Genomic DNA, 22929 nt, shown 5'->3' on the forward strand with positions numbered 1-22929 from the left:
CAGTCTATCCTGATAAATAAGACTTTTGAGGCCACTGATGATTTTAGTTATGAATCAGACGTCTCTCAAGTTGTATGATATGTTTAGACAAATATATGCCAAAAGGTGAATTATATTCAGTAAATGGAAATGATAAGATACGAGTCATGGGGAATGAAGACTTCTCTGCATCTAGTGGAGCTGTCCTTGGAAATTAGATGAACCAGATAAGAGGCTTCCTGAACTACTGCAAAGGCAGGATGGTCAAACGATAATGAACTAATAAGAGTGCCCAGATCCCTTACAACAGTATCTGATCTCCTGAACTACTGCAATGGCAGGATCGTCAAACGATAATGAACTAATAAGAGTGCCCAGATCCCTTACAACAGTATCTGATCTCCTGAACTACTGCAAAGGCAGGATGGTCAAACGATAATGAACTAATAAGAGTGCCCAGATCCCTTACAACAGTATCTGATCTCCTGAACTACTGCAAAGGCAGGATGGTCAAACGATAATGAACTAATAAGAGTGCCCAGATCCCTTACAACAGTATCTGATCTGAGGGGCTGCATCTTTTATATGCTACGTGAAACTGTTTTGTTTAACAAAATGAACTACACTACATTTTTTTACATTTAATTTGTGACCACTGTCCTTCTACCAGTTGTTGACACGGTATAAACCTTGTTAGAGCAATTGCAAGTCAGCTGAAGATTGAATATCCAATTTATAGTCACCTGCAAACCTGGTTAATCATTGGCTATAAGTGCTGGGCTGAAGGCGTGTGAAATATATGAACCCTGTGGTACGCCACTGGTAATCTTTTTGCTTTCAGAAGTGGCACCTACTACTCTAACCACATTCCTTCTGTCAGACAACCAGTTAGCTATTTACTGTGTAATAGAAGGGATTTTATTCAGATTTACAAGTCTATCAATAATGCTTGCATAGCGAATGGTGTCAAAGACCTTACCCAGGTCCAGATATGCTGCATGCACTGTAAAATCACTATCCACTGCTTCAGTTACTCTTCCAAATAAACTAATGATGTTAAAGAGGCAGGGCCTTCCTTTGACAAAGCCTAACTGATGATGGTCCATGGTTAAGAGATTTTCAATCTCCAGATTAATGAAGTCTGTGACAATGAGCTCCATAGCTTTACATATGAGACTAGCAAGACCAATGGGTCTGTGGTTGGGCCAACCCTTGTGTAATGGCATGACAGTGGCTGCTTTCCAGGCTTCAGGAATCTAACCAATGGAGATGCTTAGATTAAAGAAGTTAAGTAGGAGTACAGAAAGGTCGTATTTGTCACTGATAATAAGGCAGCCTGGTATGTTATCAGAACCATGAGTGAAATATTCCTAGTATTTGAAAGGACTGAGAGAACTTGTTCCATAGTAATTAAACTGGGTGGCTGGATTACAATTTGCACTAAATATATTAGCTAGGATATTAGCTATTTCTTTTGGTCAGAGTGTGAAGCATTATTGTGGACTAGCTCCAGACATCGTTAGGTCTTGGTTCTTAACTTCCTGACATATTTAAAGAAACACAGTTATTTTGGGTTTTAATTACTATTTTAAAATCATACTTATCTTTAAGCTTCCTAATGGTTCCCTTAAGCTCTTTGCTAGTTTGCTTAAATGTGCTCTTAGGGTTGGTAGAATAATGACTTCCAAGATGGCTGCACACTGAGTAACAGCTTAACACTAGCTCTCCCAGTATGAAAAGAGAAACTCAACAGAGCAGGCCAGCAAACTTTTGTGTTTATGGGTAAATTTTAGTAACTGGCTAGTAAGTGTACTACCTGCATGCCAGGAAAAAAAATACAGAGCACCTGGAAAAATCAGCTGCAAAATGTGATGAAGAAACACTGACTGGGGAAAGGTCTGCAGCTATTCAGCAAAAAGCAATGCAACCTCCAGACATGACTTCCAGTAATGTACAGGAAGATACAAGACAAGTGCACACAGACCTGGTTAAACTAAATGAAACACTGATAGAGTATATCAACACAAACAACAAAAGGCTGGAAAAAATGGAAGAAGCTTTAAACAGATGTTCAGATGAGGTAATAAAGATGAAAAAAAAAATCAGAGGTTGAAATGAAGAAAAGGCATTATTAGTCCCAGCACTCCTGTACAGCTGCTACATATTTACAAACCTAAATTCTACATTTATTTCCAAGCCTGAAACTACCTATAATAAGATCACCAGATTTGCAGCTAACCAACCCACAGGTCACACCACTGCTTAGCACTACAGCAACTAAACTGGCTAGAATTCCCTCAGCTGCTCCAACTATACCTCTGCCCCAGCCTCTCCACTATCATATCCAAATATTCCCCTACTAAGATGCTACACAGCTCAAATCAAGAATTATTAGACATCTACAAACCCAAAACCAAAACAGGCTGCCTTCTCTATAACTATAACCCAGCTACATCCTGGAACCAACTCCCATTGGAAATAAAATCCCTCCAGCATAGCAAAAGTTTCAAATTAGCCACAAGGAAATACCTAAAAACAAAGTGGTCTTGCCACTGTAGCCAACCACCCTGAAACCACCATCCTTTTCACCTATTTCACCACCTCACTCAGTGTATCTCTAACACTATTCCCCTGCCTCTTCTACCTCTTCCCTTCCTCTATCTCCAACTACTCATAATTCTTACAGTCTCAAAACAACCTACCTGTCATCTGTCTCCTATACTCTACCTCCCCTACATCTCCTACTAGCCATTCTTACTTTCCTTTCTTGTTTCCAAACTCCTATACAACTAGATCCTACCCACTTTAAATAAGCATCTGCCTAACTATTAACTTATTTTGCTCTAAGCAGCTTATATAATATTGTAACTAGTCACATTTTCTTCTGCTAATTGTTTAAAACCTTGTTTGTAACAACTCACATACTTGTCTGCCAGTTGTTAATACTCTGTATAATTGAATTGCCTGAGGAGCTTTTTTTCTCTGCAGGTCTCTGCTTGTAAGATCCTAGAGCTGATTGTTACTACTATGTTACTAAAATTTAATAAATTGTTTTCTAGTCCTGAGGAGCTTTTCTCCCCGGGTCTCTGCTGAAAATGAGCCAAAAGCTCATCCAGACTAACCCGGTTAACAAATGTAAAATAAATAAATAAATATGAGACTGCTCAGGAAGAGATGTTTCAAAAAATAGAATTGCAGGACAGAACATGCAGGGAAATCTCGGATTTTCACTATACCAGAGAAACTGGAAGAAACAGACCACATTAATTTTATGAAAGCACAAATAAGCAACTGGACTGGTATTCCACAGCAGGAGCTGTTAGTTAAAATGGCACAATATGTGTATGCTCCAAACCTGGCTATGAGAAAACAACCTAGACCTTTAATAGTAAATATGCAATCCTACCAGCAGAAGGAGTCGAGTCTGACAAAACTGTGGCAGAAGGATAAAATATAAAAGTAGGCGACAGCAGAGTGCTTGTGGAGAATGTTTACTCATTGCACACCAGGGAGAAGAGGAGTAAATTCATTCCACTATTCAGGGAATGTCAAGAAGCAGGTGTGAGATTCAAACTGCTGTACCCAGCTGTCTTCAAGGTATTCTTCCCTTGAGGGACAAAATCATTTTTGATGAAGTACATGCTAAGGAGGAAATACAAAAGTTTGTCCAACAAAAAGTGAGCTGTGAAACAGAAGGAGATTCTGCTTCTTGTTCTTCTGGTAATAAAGACCATAGAGGGACTGTACCTGTGAAACCTTTTCACTGCTTCAATGGAAAATGTTGGAGAGAAGGAATGCAGCATGAGAGTTGACTAGAAGAATTGAGAGTACATTAAAAATGAAGCAGAAACAGGATTTGGGAGATGGAGATGAACAGTAATAAAACCAGAAACTTAATGTGGGATTACAATGCAATAATTATATTTGTGAAATATGACAGAACAAGAAAATCTGGAAATATTGGACTTTTTCAGAATTTGCTGGCCTTGTGGGGGACTCTAAAGTATATGCCCTACTTTATGTCACTAATGTACGGAAAATGCTTTGGGGAAGGGAAGAGACAGGAGAAAGTTAACTGTAACTAAACATTTTGTTCTTAATAGTAGTATTTATGTGGTGTATGGTTTTCTTAAATAGGTGCTGCTTTTCTTTTTTTCCCCTTTCTTTCTTTCTCCCTTCTCTCTTCTTGTTTGGTTTTAAGAAATGTAGGCACTGCAATGTAAAAAAAAAGCCTTCTTTAAAGAGCAAGACAAAAGATAAATGAATGTGCTCTTTCTCATTCTTGCATGGGGGACTGACTGGTTTAAGGACCTTAGATTGATTTAGTGGCATGTTTTAAGAGAAAGCAAGTAAATAAAAAGAATACTGAATATTATGAGGCTTTTTTTCTAGCAAACTAATGCATGCCTAGTAGCAATTCTGTACTGGGCCCTCATATCTCCATGGAAACAATATGATAAAGAGAAACTGACTGTCTGATTCTCATATCTTCATGGAGATAATCTGATAATGAGAAACTGACTTGTCTGGTTCTCATGTCTCCATGTAGACAATCTGATAAAGAGAAATTGGTTGCAGACTGGTGGGGGTGATTGGCTGGGGAAAAAAGAAGAGAGAAACTGGCTTGGAGATCATGTTCTCTGAAAGCATTCAGGGGTTTTCCCAGCCGGGAGAACTATAAAGTTAAAGCAAAACCAGTTAGCACTTAGTAGAAACACAGGTTACACCACACTTAGCATGGATAACCCTTCTTTTAGGTTAACTCAAGCCTGTTAGTGTGGTTGTCAGTTTGGTACATTTGTTCCTATTAGGAATGTAAAACTTCAATATTTGAAGGTGTACATAGTTTTTTGTGTTAGTATTAAATTACTAGATTTTAGGGGGGTTGTTTGTTTATTTTGTTTGAGGACTTTCAATAAACAATCTTTTGTAACATGTGACACACTCAAATGGATATTACAAGAAACAACTATGTAAAAGTTCAACCTACTAAATAGTGTATGCATGTAACATAAAAGCTGGAACTAGCCATTTAACAAAAAGGTGCTATACATAAAAGGTGAGAATAATAACAGTTTGCTACAATGTTGCTTTCGGTAATGTCTGTAAATGTCAAAGGTCTCGAGATAAATATAAAAAAGAAAGAGTAGTGAACTGTATTAAAAATGTAGAGTGCAAATAGCTGTGTTACAGGAGACACACTTGGAAAGAACTGAACATGTGAATTTGATAAAAAAAGAACTGAACATGTGAATTTGATAAAAAAAATTTTCAGTATGGTTATTCAGCGGAATATCTGGGACAAAGAAAAAGAGGAGTACTTATATTAATTGTAAGAGAAGCTCCAATGTTGATAGAAGAGGATAAAAAAGATAATAATGACAAATGTGTAGTGCTAAGGGGCTACTGGCAAGGGAGGAGGATTACATTGGCATGTATTTATATTCCACCTAAAACTGCTATAATGGAGCTTAATCTGGGAGAAATAATCAGTTTTCAGCAAGGAATATTACTTATAGGTGTGTATTGGAATTTGATTTGCAGCAGTAAAGATGTGTTTGGGGGCCCAGAAGGAAAAATATAACAAAGGAGGGTAGATTTTTGAAGAAATTCATGAAAATATTTGGCATGGAAGATGTGAATTTGCATATTACCCAAGATATACAAACTGGGCTAGGCTAGACAGAATTTACATTTCACAGGAACATGTGCATTTAATTGAAGGTCTTGATACTCAACCAATAACTATATCAGATCATGTGGCAATAATAAGCAATATAAAAACACAAGGTAATGAAATAAAAATGAGACGCTAGTGCTTTCCCACCTACCTGTTGAAAAGAGAGGAATTTAAGGAATGGGCAGTGGAAATTATTCAGGAGCTATTCAAGAGGATATAAATTACTTCTGAAAATGTAGCTAGGGAGTGGGATAAAATTAAGGTGGAGTTTAAAATAGGGTGGAAATAAAAGAAATGGAGCTATGATTAAGAAATAAGAATTATTTAGAGGGACTGACAAATGTTAAAGTATTGCAAAACGGGGAATCTCACAGAACAAAAAGAGGATCAACTGCAGAATGCTAAGCAGAAAATAAAGGATTACCTCAATAATATGCAACAGTTTAGAAAGATTGCTGTTAAGCAGCTGTTTTCTTTTATAATACCACTAGAGCACAAAAGCTTTTAGCACAAAGATTGAGAAATTCAAGGACATAATTGTATGGCAGTCAAGAAAAGCTGGCTCTAGTTGCAAATATTTTATACATGACAAAACCAGAAAGACATCACAGTGTTGTGGAACATTTTTTGACAGTTTCAAATCTTTTTGGGATACAAAATTAATGAAGGTAAAACAAAGACAATAGTGGTAAATTATGTAACCACATATGAATTGGTTCAGTAATTTAGGAGTATGGATTAAAAATTATTCTGGTGTGGTAGCTAAGGATATGTGTGAAGAGACTAAACAAAAGATGATACAAAAACTGAGAAAATGGAAGCTTTGTTATATGTACATGGATAATATGATACAAGCAGTTAAAATGTTTTTAGTCCCATTAGTCTTATACACAGGTCAGGCATATTTTTATCAGCCAGAGTAGACATTGTGAATACCAATTTAAAAAGAGCTGAAAGACTTTATCTGGTAGGGGAAGATGGCGAGAGTCAAGTGGGATAAGATGATTCTTCCAGTAGAACAGGGCAGAGTGGGATTACCCAATTTGAAGGTGGTATTTCAGAGCTACATAGTTAAGGCTCCAATACCTACAGTAAGCAGAAAACTATAATTCAAAGTGGAAATGGAAGCTCAATAAACAAGCAGATGCTGGGATTTTGGATGCAAGCCTTTAAGAAAAATAGCAATAATACAGAATATTATATCTATAAAATAGCAGAAAGTATCCTAAGAATTAAGCCAACTTTGGAATGCAGAAAGGAGATTCTGCCAATAGGGATGACAGCAATTAGGGATACAAACAATAGGCAAGAGGAGGCTGGAATTTTTTGGAGAAAACTGGCAAAGGAACCAAGGTATTGGGAGCAAATAACTAAAGAGGGAAAGATGACAGTATGGGAAGACGCTGCATTTATTTGGACTACAGGCTAGAGACTGCCTTCCCTGTCAAGGATTGGTATCAGAGTAAAGGCAAACAGAAAGAAATGGGAGGTCCTAAATGAAAGACTAGCACTGGGAGTTTTTAGTACAATCTAGAACATACATTGCCATTAAAAAAGGAATAATTAGTACAGCATATAAATATAGGAATCAATCAGAGGAAGTTAGAAAGGATTGGAAAAAGAGACTGGATGAGCAATTCACAAAGAAACAATGGGAGGATATATGTATGACTCCTAAATATGCAACAAAATCTAGAAGATTAAGGATTTTTACTTGGAAATGTTTACAAAGATATTTTTATACACCAAGTAGACTGCAGATAATTTTTTCCACAGGTAGATAGTAAATGTCATTTGGATATGGGCAGTCATTACTAAATGCAATCTTGGGTATTAACTAACATTTCTATGGCATTGCATTGGGATGAAACAGCTAGGCTTGAAATGACCTCCAGGTCAATAGCCTAGTAATCCGCTATGAAGGTGTGACAGAGAAGAAAGAGGTAACTGGGAACATATTTTCTGGGAATGTGGTGAGTTGGCAGACATTAAGGATTCCCTGAGGGATGCACTGTCGGAGATGCTGGGTGGGCATATTTGTGTGACGAGAGAGATGATTTTTCTGAGCTACAATACAGAATCAGAATTGCTTAGACATTGTAAGGCCTTGCTATGTCTAATTATGGTAGCTACCAAAAAAGCAATTGCTACAAAATGGAAATCACAATCTAAACCAACTATGCTAGAAGTAGTGAATATAGTAACAGAGATAAAACAGCTGGAATTGATATCTTTATAAAAGGGTATGAACAAACTACATAGGAAAAAAATAGGAATTGTGGGAACAATACATACAGGGGAGGGATGAGGTTTAAAAGAAGGCAGGGCTTAAATGAGCTATGTAATGTCTGACTGAAAATGATTGGTTAGATTGTAACTGATGTGCAATGTTTGTGACAGAGTGTGTCAGTATGGTTTGTGATGTAAAATGCTTGTAACTAAGATTTTGTCGGTGCAGTTTGTTTTCATTTATATAAATGTATGATTGCCTATGTCGTAAGTGATGGTTTAATAAAAATGTTTCATGTTTAAAAAAAGAAGGGGGCCGGAATTGAATAATTTATGTAATGTTGCTTAGGTTATATGATATATAGCAATATATGTGAAGTATAACGTTTGTAAATGTGAACTTGTGACTACAGTTTGATTACTTTTATATAAATGTAAATTTGTCTATGTCACAAGTGATAATTCAATAAAGGTGTTTAATAAAAAAAAGTTGGTAGAATGAGATCTCTGATAAGCATTAAGCAGTTTGCTTTTCTTTTTATATAATTTATTTAAACAGGTATTCTGCCATAGGGGTGTGTTTTTAAATTTCCTATTCTATTTGATACAGACAGGACTATCTTACCAATACAACTACTTATGTGGGAGTAAAAGTCAGAGGTACAGGAAGCATCTTTAGCAATGGGATCCTCCAGAGGAGAATTACAGAAGAATGTATTTAAGTCATCAAGTAACTAAAGAAGGTTTGCTTTTGTGAAGTCCCTGAAAACAGAGCTATTTGCAGGGGGAAGTACCACCAATTTTAAAGCAAAAAGTGCATTAAATTATGGTCTGATTTAACAAGGCATGATGACACCTATGGAAATGTGCAAGCAGTGGCCATTTATGTGAGGACTAGATCAAGGACACTGAGGTCCTGAGTAGAATGGTTAACTATTTGTAACCGAGAGTTAGCATTTATAATGCCAAGGAAGCACTGGGCATGCAGACCATTGGCAGTGTAGGTCAGCCAGTTTATTGATGGATAGTTGAAGTCCCCCAGTAGAAAAGTCTTGGCTTTAATGGGAATTTCAGATAATGCTTTAAGATAGCTGTTGTGCTCAGAAGGGGATAAATAGGGTGTTCTACAGCTAGCTATAATGTGGTAATTAGTTGCGTTTATAGTGATTTGGAATTCTAGGAGTTCAAATGCAATGTTCCAAGGAATCTGTCAAGGATTAAGGATATCATTGACAAATACTGTCATTCAAAACCATCATCATCATCCCCAACTCCCTTTTCTCCCCATTTTCTACATGGGGTCAGGGTGTCCTGTTAACTGTCACCATGTTTCTCTTTGTTTGATGACCTTGTTTCCTCTAACCTTCTTCCTGTCTGTCCAAAATCATCATTCTCAGATTGTCTTCTGCCTTTTTACAAATGTGTCTGAACCACCATAATCTGTTCTTTTTAACCTTCTTTGCAATTGGAAATACATTGGCTTCTGCCCTGATGTCTTAATTTCTTCATCTGTCCAACAGTGTTCATCCTACCACCCTCCTCTGGCACTTCTTCTGCAACACCTCTAGCTTCCTCAACTGTTCTGTTTTTACTTCCCAGATTTCTGTACCATACAATATTAGTGGTCATATCACTCTTTTGAGCACCTTATCTTTCAGCTTCTTTGGCTTTCTTCTGTCATTCACTACCCCAACACACTGTACCAGCTGTCTGCAGCCCCAGTGATTCACCTACATATTCAGGCTTTGCTTCTCCTCAATCACCTCTTTTAGATACTTGAAGCAGTTAACCTGACAAATACTGATACTGTGCCCCCACAATTCCCAGTAAGTCTGAAAACATGATATTCATTATAAGAATTGAGGGAGTGCTTGCATTGCTTTGAAACTATGTTCCTATAACTACACATACGAATGTGTTCAGGCTGCAGCAGACAGCCTGCTGAATTATTCATAAGCAGGTCACGCTTCAGTGCTTTGTGATGAATCATAACTCAAAAATCTATAAAAGGCAAAAGCTTTTTGCAGGGGCTAGCGTCACTGCACCTGTTGTGAGGATCTTCACCCCCACACCAGCTAATGTCGCACTGCAGAGAAAAGTGAGAATAAAACCTTCTGCGATGAACAGCTTGCACATTCCAGACAAGTTAGCACAGTTTTGATGTATATATTACATTAGTGTTTGTATTGCTAATTTGGATGCAGCTGTGCAATAGATGGCTTTCTTATTCATTCCGTCATTAGCCTGGTTTATGGCTTAAGAGGATCACTGGACCAGCCCACCCAATTGGATTAAGTAAGCAGAAGTGAGCAGAAAGACAGAAAAGTAAAGAGGAGTAGGCCGGGAATAACTGCAACATTCCAAGATACTATCAGAGGAGAGACTTCAGAAATCCAGGTCTGGATGAGAGGACATACTTGGGAAGATGAGCAGAAGGAGAAGCATGACTTGTGCTGGTGTAATGGTCATAGCAGGGAATCAGAAACAACAAAGACACAGCTGCTTTGTCTGCTGTGGTCACAGAAAGCTTTTGGCTGACACTGCTACAGTGTTGAGATGAAGGAATGCAGAAGTAAAACACAGCTGACATAAAAGCTTAGCTTCCAATGCACGTTTAGCCTAGTTAATATAAAAAAAGAGCTGGTCTAAAAAGTGAAAAGGGCCAGTTTATAGTGTAGGTGTCACTTAACCCTGGTAGATGCCTAAAGGTTTCATCATGACGCTCATTACCTATGGAAAGCTGAAGGTATTGGAGTCTGTTTTACAGGTAAGTTCAATGAAGGATAAACTAATGTTGGTCTTGGGGGCATCAGATTCTGATGCAAAACATGCATTTTGTGACAGGCTTACTGTGGCTTGATGAGGTTAGTTTTGAATGACATCATAAAAAGAGCGTCCACATATATGTCAAAAAAACAGGAGAGTTGTTTTGGCTACCTGAAGCTTGGGCTTTGTAGTCACTTCAGAACAGATTTAATTATGTATATAGCTCAGAAAAAAACAGCATGCATTAGGAAAATAAATAATCTGTACAAGAAATGCTTCTATATCTGTAGCTCTGTCCCAGTGCTCTGAGTTTCTGTAAGATATTTGACTCAGATATTTCTTTGTGAATAATACTAGTATATCACACAATGAAATAAATCAGGTTTAGCAGGTTACTGACTAATCTGTAACACGATCATTTCTTAACTCCTGGCAATCGCTGTACAAATTCTATAGCATAAACTACACCACTTAGTGTGCTACAGGAGATATCATATTTACAACAATGTTTGCCTGTTACGTGACATAATAGGGCACAGTTTCTAACATGCAAATTATTTCAAAAAGAATCATGTCAAAATGTTCCAAAACCCGGTCATGGTAACCCTGTCAAAAAATGATAGGAACCACAAAAATATAAATGAGTTTAAATTAAAATCTGATAGAAATTACTTACGTTTTAACTCTAGCCCATTCCTTCTCCCACGCTTCCATCATCTTTGGTACGATATTCTCAGAGGTGTCCACCTTCTTCAGTGACCATAAATCTTCATCCTTTAGTGGGCTTTTATAACCTTTAATGGCTATTCTTTTAAGACAAAAATGAAATGCCAAGTGATGATTCAAGTCAGCTATCACTACTGGAGTAAAATCATTATAAACTTTGCTTATAGGCTGTATATTTCACTGTTGTCCTCTTCGCTCATATTTTGTAAGTCTGTTAATATGGCCCAGATCAACCCTAACGCCATCACAGCAGCAATAAACACACTGAGTGATGCTACTATAAACGTTTCCTGGAATCTTTCTAGAATTATAAATGAGTTCCTGGAGACAAAGGATTACAGAAAGAATTGAAAACCGTACACCCTCAACATTCGTGATAGAAAAGAGAATAAAAGCAAGCGCCCTCCACCCCAAAACTTGATTCAGAAATGGCACTCGGGTGAAACAAAAATTGCATTCTACAGAAACAACTGATAACTCAACGGACAAGCACTGCAGTAAAAAGTCACAGCGAGCAGCCTGACCTGAACTCATTTACCTGTTGTCAAAATGCGAATGCCCTGCACTTCATACTGTTCCTCTGTGGAAGTTTATATAGTACATGTCAGGATACTGTGGAAGAAATTGAGCAGTGTAGGATATTTTATGTTTCTTTGAGATGAAATTCAGTGAAGCTTCAACTCAAATAAAAAGAGTTTTTGCAAAAATCATGCCCCTATATGTGGAGGCTTTTGCCTCCTCACCTCTTTATTTATAAACCTTACCTACAGGATCAGACAACTGTGAAGGGAAAAACCTTATAACACTCAGTCATTGCTGGTGCACAAATTGTACCAGTAACAACTTATTTATGTAAAAGATACTTAGGCAATAGTAAATCAAAGTTATCCACAACCATAATTCTCCCACTTTAGACTTGAGTGAGTGCAGTGAAATCCCATAATACTCTTGTTACTGTTATGACTGTCACATACAAGTGTTGTTATATGCACTCAAAGTCATCACAACCACAAAACAATGTGCAGCAGGCAGAATGCACCAGTGTCTCCATAGCAATGGACTTAGATGAAGTAAGCTGTTCTTTTATCTGTCTCCCAGGGCCACAGCCAGGGATCATGCACTACAAAAGATTGTTACAGCAAGAAGGCAGTGCTCAACTGCTATGCAATGCTCTTGTACAGACATGTTCTTCAGTGGAGCTCAGAAATCTCATGCTTAACCTTACCTTTTGTTAACATCACCTCTCAAATACTGAACAATACTGTTGTGTGCCTTAAATACTGGACAATACTATTGTGTGCCTTAAATACTGGACAATACTACTGTGTGCCTTAAATACTGAACAATACTGTTGACTGCTGTGGTGGTGCTGCGGTAGCGTTGTCGCCTCATAGCAAGACGTTGTCCTGTTCGATTCTCAGCTACAGCGTCTTCTGTGTGGAGGCATACATGAATGGGGCGTGCCTTCATTGAAGGTTGTGCATCAGGGCTGGTAACCCGGTACATAAAAATCCACTACCAATCATTAGCGGACTGGAGTTCTGCTGTGGCGACCTCTAACCGGGAAAAGCCGAAAGACATAAATAAACAAACTGTTGTGTACCTTAAGTACTGGACAATACTACTGTGTGCCTTAAATACTGGACAATACTATTATGTGCCTTAAATACTGGACAATACTACTGTGTGCCTTAACTACTGGACAATACTGTTGTGTGCCTTAAATACTGGACAATACTACTGTGTGCCTTAAATACTGGACAATACTAGTGTGTGTCTTAAATACTGGACAATACTACTGTGTGCCTTAAATACTGGATAATACTATTGTGTGCCTTATGATCACAGTCCTCCAAGAGTTATAAACACTTTAGAAAAACAGGACTGGCGTATTCTAGAACACCAGGACTGCTCGTTACTGAAGATCTCAGTTGGAAAAAAGTTTCATTTCCTTTTTAATCTAGACCATCACATGCTTAACATTACAGTTCTGTGACTTTACAGAAAGAAGTGCAAACAGAGCAAAACAATAGCTAATAAGCAGTTTCGTTCTTTACTACTGACGCATCATATTTTGTACATGCCCAGAGATACCTGGACTTTGTAAATACAAATACCCTGGAACAGCTAATCCCTATGCACACTAGGGGCACAAAAATCCTTGAAATGGTCCGCACAAAAATGAGAGAATGTTGCACCAGTCCTAGTGAATTGTCCTCACCAGCCAGGTCAGGCCATAAAGTGAGAGATAAACATAAATCATGGAACTACTATGAATTACTCTATGCCAAGCGTCCTACCATTTCTGTGACAACTCAACTCACTGAGTGAGAATGTTGCTGCCTGTGCAGAAATCTGCATGGAAACCCTGTATAATCATTAACAGCTGCACACAGAGAGCTGTACTCACCCGTACCAAGCAAAAGACTAACTAAAAAATAAACTCCCGTGGTGGAACCCCAGCATCAATAGGTTGTACAACAACAGGAAGAAAATCATGGTGAATATTAGGTGGTCCAATGCCCAGCAAGGTAAACACTCCCTCAGCAATCTAAACATGCAACTCAGGGGGATTATCAAGTCTACCAAAGTCAGATTGGAGACAAAAATAGCTTCCCAAGCCAAGGTCAGTTACAAAGCTTTCTTCAGTTATGTCTGCAACCTCAAAGGCAACACACAGCAATATACTGAATTAATTGTAACTGAAACCACTTGTATGATATGTAAGATATAGTAAATCTGCTGGCTGACAAATTTAGCCCTAATCCCCCCCCCCTCCACACCAGACATCCCCCACAGGAAACACCTACAACCATAACTCCCCCAACTTTCACTAGGGGACAGATTCTCAAGGCACTCTCCAAGACCACGAACACTCATTCGATGGGCCATGATAACATTCCAGGATGCCTCCATAATAGCATAAAATATGAACTGTCGGGCTGCTAGAATCACTATTTAACCATAGCCTTCAAAAAGGCATTATGCCAAATGAATGGAGGACAACAGTGGTTATACCACTGCACAAGGGTGGGCCATCCCTGGACTTGGGAACTATCACTCCACAAGGTCAGTTAGTCTAATACGTAAAGCTATGGAAAGAATAATCATGAATATATTAAATGACGGCATAGAAAAGCTACAGACACTACATCCAACTCAGGTTGGTTTTGTCAAGGGCAGTGCAAGCCTACATAGTCTGGTGGATTTCTTCTAAAAAGTCAACAAAGCAATGGATTAGGGCAAGATGGTGCACATTGCCTACCTCAACCTGGCCAAAATGTTCAACACAATACCCCATATGGATACTGTAAAGAAAAAGTCACTGAATTAGGTATTAACCCCTATGTCACTTGTTGGATAGCCAAATGGTTCACAGACAGGACCCACAAAGTTAAGATAGGGGAGTCTACTTCCACAATATGACCAGTCACTAGTGGAGTCACTTAGGACTTAGTGCTGTGTCCACTTCTTTTGGGCATCTAGTTCTGAGGTCAAGGCCAACATCAAGGGCCTTTGGCTGACCAAGTCTGTAGATAAATGCAAATTGGGTGCAGTCACAGAATCCAATGACACAAACACCCTATTTCATTTTCTTTGAGGTATGGCAATCTAAGTTTGAGAGGTGTGGGGGCTAGCCTGCAACCCTGAGGTGTGTAGGGGGTTGTGCAAAAAACTTTGAAGCGAGAACAGCGACATTTGATATACTGTGTTCTACTACATTTTCATACTTTTAATTTTTGTAATTGCTAACCACACGATTAGTCTCAAAATTACAACTGGTAACCCTCCTACATAATATAGAACCTGATCTCAGTACAAAGCAGTGGAGAATAAGTGTATGTACCTTATGTTAAATGCAAAACCTAAATTTTGTACTGTAAAACAAATCTGTAATTAAACTTCAGAAATGGAAAGACTTCTGGAGATGTGTGCAAACAATGACTTGCACCAGATACACGTCAGTGGAAACTGCTTCCCTATCTCTCACTTAACACAGCTGACCATTTATGCCATGTGAAGGTATGTGAATGCATGTACAAAGTGAAGCTATACAGCTGCATCTTGCCTGATATGCACTTCTAGCACTTCATCCCCCTAGGTGGATGATGCTGAATTTGCTTCTTCCCTTCATTCTCTATGATGCTTCTCTAGAGGTGCTCTCTGCTAACATCCTCCACTCTGCTGCTCAGTGCAGTGGCACATGCTGTGCAGCAGTATAAATACTCAGTGGCAGTACTGTGCATCAGTACAAATACTCAGCAGTAATGTGTAGCAGTATAAATATTCAACAGCAGTACTGTGCATCAGTACAAATGCTCAGCAGTATAAATACTCACCAGCAGTACTGTGCATCAGTACAAATATTCAGCAGTAATGTGCAGCAGTAGAAATACTCAACAGCAGTACTGTGCATCAGTACAAATACTCAGCAGTAATGTGTCACTGTACAAATACTCAACAGTAGTACTCTCAGTTGGTACAAATATTCAACAGTAATATGCAGCAGTATAAATACTCAGCAGTAGTACTGTGCATCATTACAGATACTCAGCAGTAATATGCATCAGTATACTCAGCAGTAGTACTAATACTCAGCAGTAGTACTGTGCATCAATAAAAAACTCAGCAGTAACATGCAGTAGTATAAATACTCAGCAGTAGTATTTTGTGTCAGTACACGTACTCAACAGCATAAACACCAGGTAGTAGTAATATTGTATACAAATCTAAATATTTAGCAGTAATAATGTGCATCAGTATAAATACTCAATGGGACTGTGCAGCGGTACAAATAGCAGTAGCACTAGTATTCTCTTCCAATTAAAGACGGCTGGCACTCTTCATGAAGCTACTGCTCTTGGTTCTGCTCTGTTTTTTTTTTTTTTCATCTCAGTGGTACAGTAATAAAAGGGGCTATTTGGAAAACTAGGTTAAGTTTATTCCTCACTGGCTGTTGCAGACAAAAATAAAAAAAAATTGTAGAAGGCAAAGCAAAATGGCCCTAACCATTATGAGAAGGATTTATCAGGTTGTAGAAACCTTCACATGAGCCACGAAAAATACAGACCTGACCTTAGTTACAGTGACACCAACACTGCCAACCCCCCCCAAAAAAAAACAACAGCCACACCTCACACCCAGTACTGTACAACAGGTCTATATTATAACATTGAAGCTTCAGGTCTTCAAATACCTAAAGCTCGACACGTAAATAGTGAAAGCTCAAAACTGCAAACAGCCACTTCCGTACAGGGAAAGAAATTGCTTGGCCGCAAAACAGAAAAACTTTCAAACCCAAATCAAGTGGGGGGCTTCATCCCCCACACTCCCCCCTAACTAAATATACCACTCTACATTGGGGAAAATGGCAAATTCTCTATAACGGCCAAGCAAATTATTTCCCCGTTAAAACATTTGCGGAAGTGGCTGTTCGCGATTTTCAGCTTTCGCTATTTATATGTCAAGCTTTATGTATTCAAAACCTGAAGCTTCAATGTTATAATATAGACCCTGTACAACAGTACATCTAGTCTACTAGTCCAGAACTTAAGCAGTTGCTACCTTTCTGCACTTTTTATGGCTGGGATTTGGTAACCTCTCCTTCTTCTTTGAGAAAAACGTGTCTTGGAGTAATCTAATGTTAGAGCGCAAAAGGGAATTACATGTGGGAAATTCCTGAAAAAAAGGAAAGAACTTTAAAGTAATGGAGAGTACTGAAAGTAACAGAGTGGGGGGCAGCAAACATACCAAGAAAACTACAGAAGAACTGGCAGCTAATAATTACTGTTTCACAGAACAAAAATAATTCCTGTATAAAACAATGTTTTTTTTTTTTTTATTTTTGCATCCCAGAAATCTGACAGATGTTATCAGTGTACAGTGAGATTTGAACCAGAGTCTGTCTACAGCAACAAAACAATACCTAAGCTGCAAAGAAAGCAGTTTCTGTAAGAAATTTACAAGGTACACATTTCTGTAGTACTTACCTTGTGAACCACCAGAATGTCACTTTAGAAAAAAAAGAAGCATTGGGTTCGGGGCAAGGATTCTGTAAAACAAAAGAAAATTCTTAAGGACAACAAAAACAATGGAGTCATCATTATCCACATTATTTTTTTCTGTTTATCCATTTAATTCCAGAATGCTGTTTCTCCCTGACATTTCATTAACAAAGATTCTTGTCTTAAATCTTAATTTACCTATTAAGACCCTTCAGGCAAAACTAGAACTGATTTGTGAAGTGAGGGATATCAATGCTTCCAGACTTGTAACCAGTTCCACTTATACACAGTATAATACAACTAGCCATAATGCTGAACAATGCAGCGCCAGACCCCTAACAAACTAGGTTTGAGAACAATATTGAAAAGTCAAGGACCTGGATGAAAATCATAATCTGAGAGGCCACCTGTAACATCACCACTTAGGCAAACAGCTACAACAAAGCTATAATATCCTTGGGAAGCATACCTCTCAACTGCCCAGATTTTCACAGAATGTTCAGATTTTTGCCTCATATTTTTTGGTCTTTTCTGCATAAAATTTGTGGTTTTCTGGCAAATCAGTGAGAACTGAAGTTCTAAATAAAGACATACATTTGAGTTTCAGACTTCATATCCTTCAGGAAATGCATACTAGCACAACACAGTTTATTCTAGCACATTTCTAAGTCTATAAGATCTATATTAAAAACTTGTCCTTATTTCTGGGCCTTTGTCCCCCCATTATCTTACGCTTTGTCCAGATTTCTTGTGCTAAGAGGCTGAAAGGTATGTTGGGAAGTGAAGAAAAGTGGCAATATTTAACCATGCTTCAGGCAGTGTGCATTACTCCAGTCACTTCTACAAAAAAAGAGGCTACAAGGAATGCATTCAAGGGCTTTAATATGTGGCAGAAAAAAAATACCTCTGGCATGTTAGAACAATGTAGGTAAGGGAAGTCAGAAAGCTTCATCCGTAACTTCAGGATAACGATTGGCTGGGCACATCCCATGGCTGGACAGGGGGGCAAGGGGGATAGATGCAATTTTGAATGTTCACCAGGCCCTTCCTGGGGATTAGCATCCCACATCATCAGTCAGCTAGGAACTGACTAAGAACTAGTGCAAACCAAGGGAATCCAACTGTTTCATTAAAACAAAGCATTGAAAAGGCCTGCGAAAGGTGTTAACACAATGAGATTTCTGCCCAGTGCTCTGACTGTCAAAGTGAAGAAGTTCAATGAAGGGCAGGTAAATGGTGGGAGTAAATATGACTCTCTTAAGGTAGCCAAATGCTTCGGTATCTAATTAGTGATGTGCATGAATGGGTGAACGAGATTCCCACTGTCCCTACCTACTATCTAGTGAAACCACAGCCAAAGGAATGGGCTTGGCAGAATCAGCAGGAAGCGTGAAAATATAAAGAACAAAATCTAAAGATTTCTGAAAGGCATAAAAAAGAAACATGGACATTGTAAAGAAAATGATCTGATGCAAAGGAGAAAGCCAAACTAATCAGTATAAAAAATGCAGCTCCAAAGATATTTGAAGAGAAATATGGGCAAAGGGAGCCAGATATGGAAAGTTTCACAATACAAAAAATAAGATCACAAAGGGGAAAAGTAGAACAGATTAATAAAGTAGAAGTTAAACAAATATAAGCTGAAATTATGGAACAGATTTGAAGACAGGATTTAGAGTTAAAAGTATAACAGTTTATGTTACAGCATGATGAATGAGTCCCCAAAGTAAAGATAAACAGAAAGAGTGGGAGACATCTGAAGAAGAAATATTGACATGGGAAAGAAAACAAGTTTTAATATGATAAAATATTCATGAAAAGGAGAAAGCAAAACTAGTCAATACAAAAATCAGCACCAAAGACATTTGAAGAGAAATACAGGCACAGGCATCCAGATATGGAAAATTTTACAATACAAAAAATAAGAAAACAAAGGGGGAAGCAGAAAAGAGGATTAATAATGGAAGAAGTTAAATATAAACTGAAGTTATGGATGACCTGCAAAGTGAAGGTTTTAGTGTAGAAAATCCAACTCTGGTAACATCACAGCATGATAGAACAATGAGTCCCCAAATTAAGGAGAAACCAGTGGAATGAGAGGCATCTGATCAGTTGCCATATGAAGATACTTTGGAGTCTTCAGTAGAAAACCAGTATAAAAATTCAGTTGTTGTACAGCAAGGGAAGGAAAAAAAAACAGTGGTAACTGATGCAGTCTGTGTTGTGGCGTAATAGGCCAGTGAGTTCCCGTATGAAAGATCAATGGATGATACAGAACGAACCTGAATAGTATATGTCACAGGAAGATGTTCTGGAACTTTTTGCAGAATGCCCACAAGAAAAAGAGAATAAGGAAAGTGCACTCAATTTAGAAGAAAATGATCTTAGGGAAGAGCTGATCGATTTAACAGAGCTGGATAAGCATATTAAGATCCATGAAAGAAATAGATTACAAAAAGTCAATACAACCCAAAACGGTAAACGTTTGATAAAACAAATGAACAGTAATCAAGACTATTCAGAGAAATTCATGTGATATAACAGAAGTAAAATACTATACATTGCTGTCCAGCTAAATTACTATAAAGTCTTACCACAAAAACACAGAGCAGTAAGAAAAGGGAAGGGAAGAAATCAAATGCCATCGTGGAAGCATCTAATAGAGACAACTATAAAGCCAGTAATATAAGAAGTGTCACTGTTAGAAGAGTACAAAAGAGGGAACAGATCAGCAAAAAATACTTGGGAAAATAGATGTGGTAAAAGGAATGCAAAGTATCAGAACAGACAAGGAGCTATTGTACACTATTGCAAATAATAAACTAAAAATACCAGCACAGGCAGAAAAACTTAAAAGATATGCAGATAAATAGAAAGGAAAAATTACAAAATAAGCAATTCATTAATGACCCTGAAATAAATTATAGGGAACTGGGAAACAAGACAAAAGGAATAGAAATACCACCAAAAAAGAAATAGATATATTTTGAAGAAATATTTATGAAGAACGCTGCTGAATAGAAAGAAGTAGCAAAAGAAACAGTAATAAGTTTCAATGTACAAGAGATGAAATGGGATGAAGTAATGGCCAGAAAAACTGAAAAGCTCCTAATTAGAAACCCCAGGCCTAGACACAGTACCTAACTTCTGGCTAAAAGTATTAATATCTTTATCTGAAAATTTATCCCAGAGTAAGAACTAGTTATATGCACATCCCGAACAGACACCAACCTGGTTAACAGAAAAAATGATACTCGCCCTTAAGAGTGAACCTACAAGCTATCTTAAAATCTATAGACCAATAAGTTGCCTTCTGATGGCATATAAACTATATACTGGAACTGATGCCAATAGAGTTTATAGTCATTCAGAAGAAAACTCAATCATGGCAATAGAACAAAAGGGTAATAAAATAAAGTTGTATGGATCAAAGGATCATTTGTTGTTAAATAAAGTCATAATGAAGAATTGTAAAAAGAAGAAGAATCTACGTATGGTATGGAGGGACTACAAAAAAAGTATTTGACAGCATTCCACATTTATAGATAAAGGGGTGCTTACAGATATATATAATACACCCTACATTGATCAATTACATTACAGTGACCATGAAACAGAGGCAAACCACTCTGAAGTTGAGCCATGATAAAGGACATGTTATTATCCCAGGGATAAAAATTCAAAGGGGGATATTCCAGGATGACTCTGTTAACGCTGCTCTTTTTATCTTGTCCTTAATCCATTAAGCCGTCTACTTAACATATTAGGTCAAGGCTATAATTTGGCTCCCACAAAACAACACAGTGTAAAGACTTCTCATCTTCTTTTTTGTGGATAATTTAAAACTGTATAGCTCATCAGATAGGGAACTGAAAGCACAACTACAAGTTGTCAAAATTTTTCAGATGATATAAGAATGCCATTTGGTCTTCATAAATGGCAAAAGCAACCTTTAAAGCAGGAAAGCTGAAACACCAAGAAAATTTGAGATAGAAATGTGATATAAAAGAACTTCAGCAGAAGGGAGTGTATAAATATTTGGGAATTGATGAAGGATCAACAATAAAACATGAACAAATGTGAGCAAAACGTTGTAAGGAATATTTTAGAAGACTAAAATTAATACTGAAAATAGCCCTAACATCAAGGAACAAAGTCCAAGTTATAAACCAATTTACTCTTCCTGTTCTAACTTACAGTTTTGGGGAGATAGACTGGCCTCAATAGGTAATGGATTAGTTGGACAGGAAAACAAGAAACACGTTTCATGTTTATCAAATGATTTATAGAAATCATTGCATACCAAGATTATGTATTCCCCATTAGAAGAATTTAAGGGCCTTCTCAACACTGATTACATGTATAGATCTACAATCCTACGACTGACCTCACAAGATCCAAACATAGGGAAAGTTTCAAAACATGAGGAGAATAAGTCTGAGAAGGCTCATTTACTTAGTTTAGCAGAAGCATATCAGTGTCAAGCGGGAATGGAAATCAAAATAGAAGTAGATAAAAATTAGGCAGCAACTGAATGTGCCAAAAAAGAACAAAACGAAAATGAAAAGAAAGAATACTGAAGGATCAGATGAAAAGCCATGAAACGTGGCAAAGGCATAAATATAGTTGCAAGTACAGAAAACTCCTGTCAGTCAGGATCTGATGCAGAAATGATTAAGGACAGCTGAATTTAAACCAAAGGACGAAAGGTTAATATTGGCAGCCCAGGGTAGTGGACTATGTACACATTGGTTTACAAAGTCCATTGAACATGTTGGAGAAACAAACAAATACAGGTTTTGTAAAACAGAATTGGAAACAGTCATGCATCCTGTTTCTGGGTATGATACACTGATGGCAGAGGACCTGTAAAATGAAAGGCATAATAATGTGGCAAGACTGTTGCACTGGGGATTATGCAAACATTACAACACTGAAGTAGATGAGAAGTGTTGGAAGCATTAGCCACAAAGTATTATAGAAAAAGTTTATATCACATGGGGTCACCCATTACCAACAGTTCAAAAAATAGATGCAAGAAAAGCAGACATAGTAGTCCATGTGTGCATTTAATAAACCAGTTCCGTCTTGTGGATTTTAGCCTCCTTGTTCTAATCGGATTTGTTTTGGAGCTTCATTTATTACATTCTGTTTTGTTTTATTTCTGCTGCTTTGTTTTACTTACAGAACGGCACATGGTGGAAGGTGAGATTGTAGACTTGAATTATCGACCAAAGAAAGATGCTGGATTAGTAAGTGGCTGTAGTAATAAAACAGTGAGAGGCAGTTGTGTTAAGAATACGTTAACAGTCAGTATGAATCCAGCTGCTATATCTTAATCTTGCTCAAACAGACTGTCAAGACAATAATGTGAATTTGTTGACAGAACATTTTAATACATTTTTTAAACAGATAGAAGACATTGCCTTTAGAGTAAAAAGGTTACAGTAGCAGCACTTTCATCTAGAAACTTGTTTGCACTATAATATAGTGTCTAAAGGATTGAGGATAAAATGCATGCCATCTTTTGGGAAATTATACCCA

The 22929-nt window shown here is 37.7% G+C and overlaps 1 protein-coding gene across 1 annotated transcript in view; it reads right to left on the reverse strand.

Annotated features, from left to right (window-relative positions):
- The window catches only part of LOC122816399 (multidrug resistance-associated protein 1-like), an 827783-nt gene that overhangs the window by 517806 nt on the left and 287048 nt on the right, over positions 1-22929 (reverse strand). Inside the window, exons 6-7 of the mRNA XM_044089157.1 lie at positions 17371-17432; positions 11331-11462 (exon numbers count right to left, since the gene is read on the reverse strand). Of these exons, the coding sequence (XP_043945092.1) occupies positions 11331-11462; positions 17371-17432 (194 nt within the window). The remainder of the gene's footprint in view (positions 1-11330; positions 11463-17370; positions 17433-22929) is intronic.

The sequence above is a fragment of the Protopterus annectens genome, chromosome 12.part0 (genome assembly GCF_019279795.1).
Source record: "Protopterus annectens isolate FY-2018-M chromosome 12.part0, PAN1.0, whole genome shotgun sequence".
Taxonomy (NCBI): Eukaryota; Metazoa; Chordata; order Ceratodontiformes; family Protopteridae; genus Protopterus; species Protopterus annectens.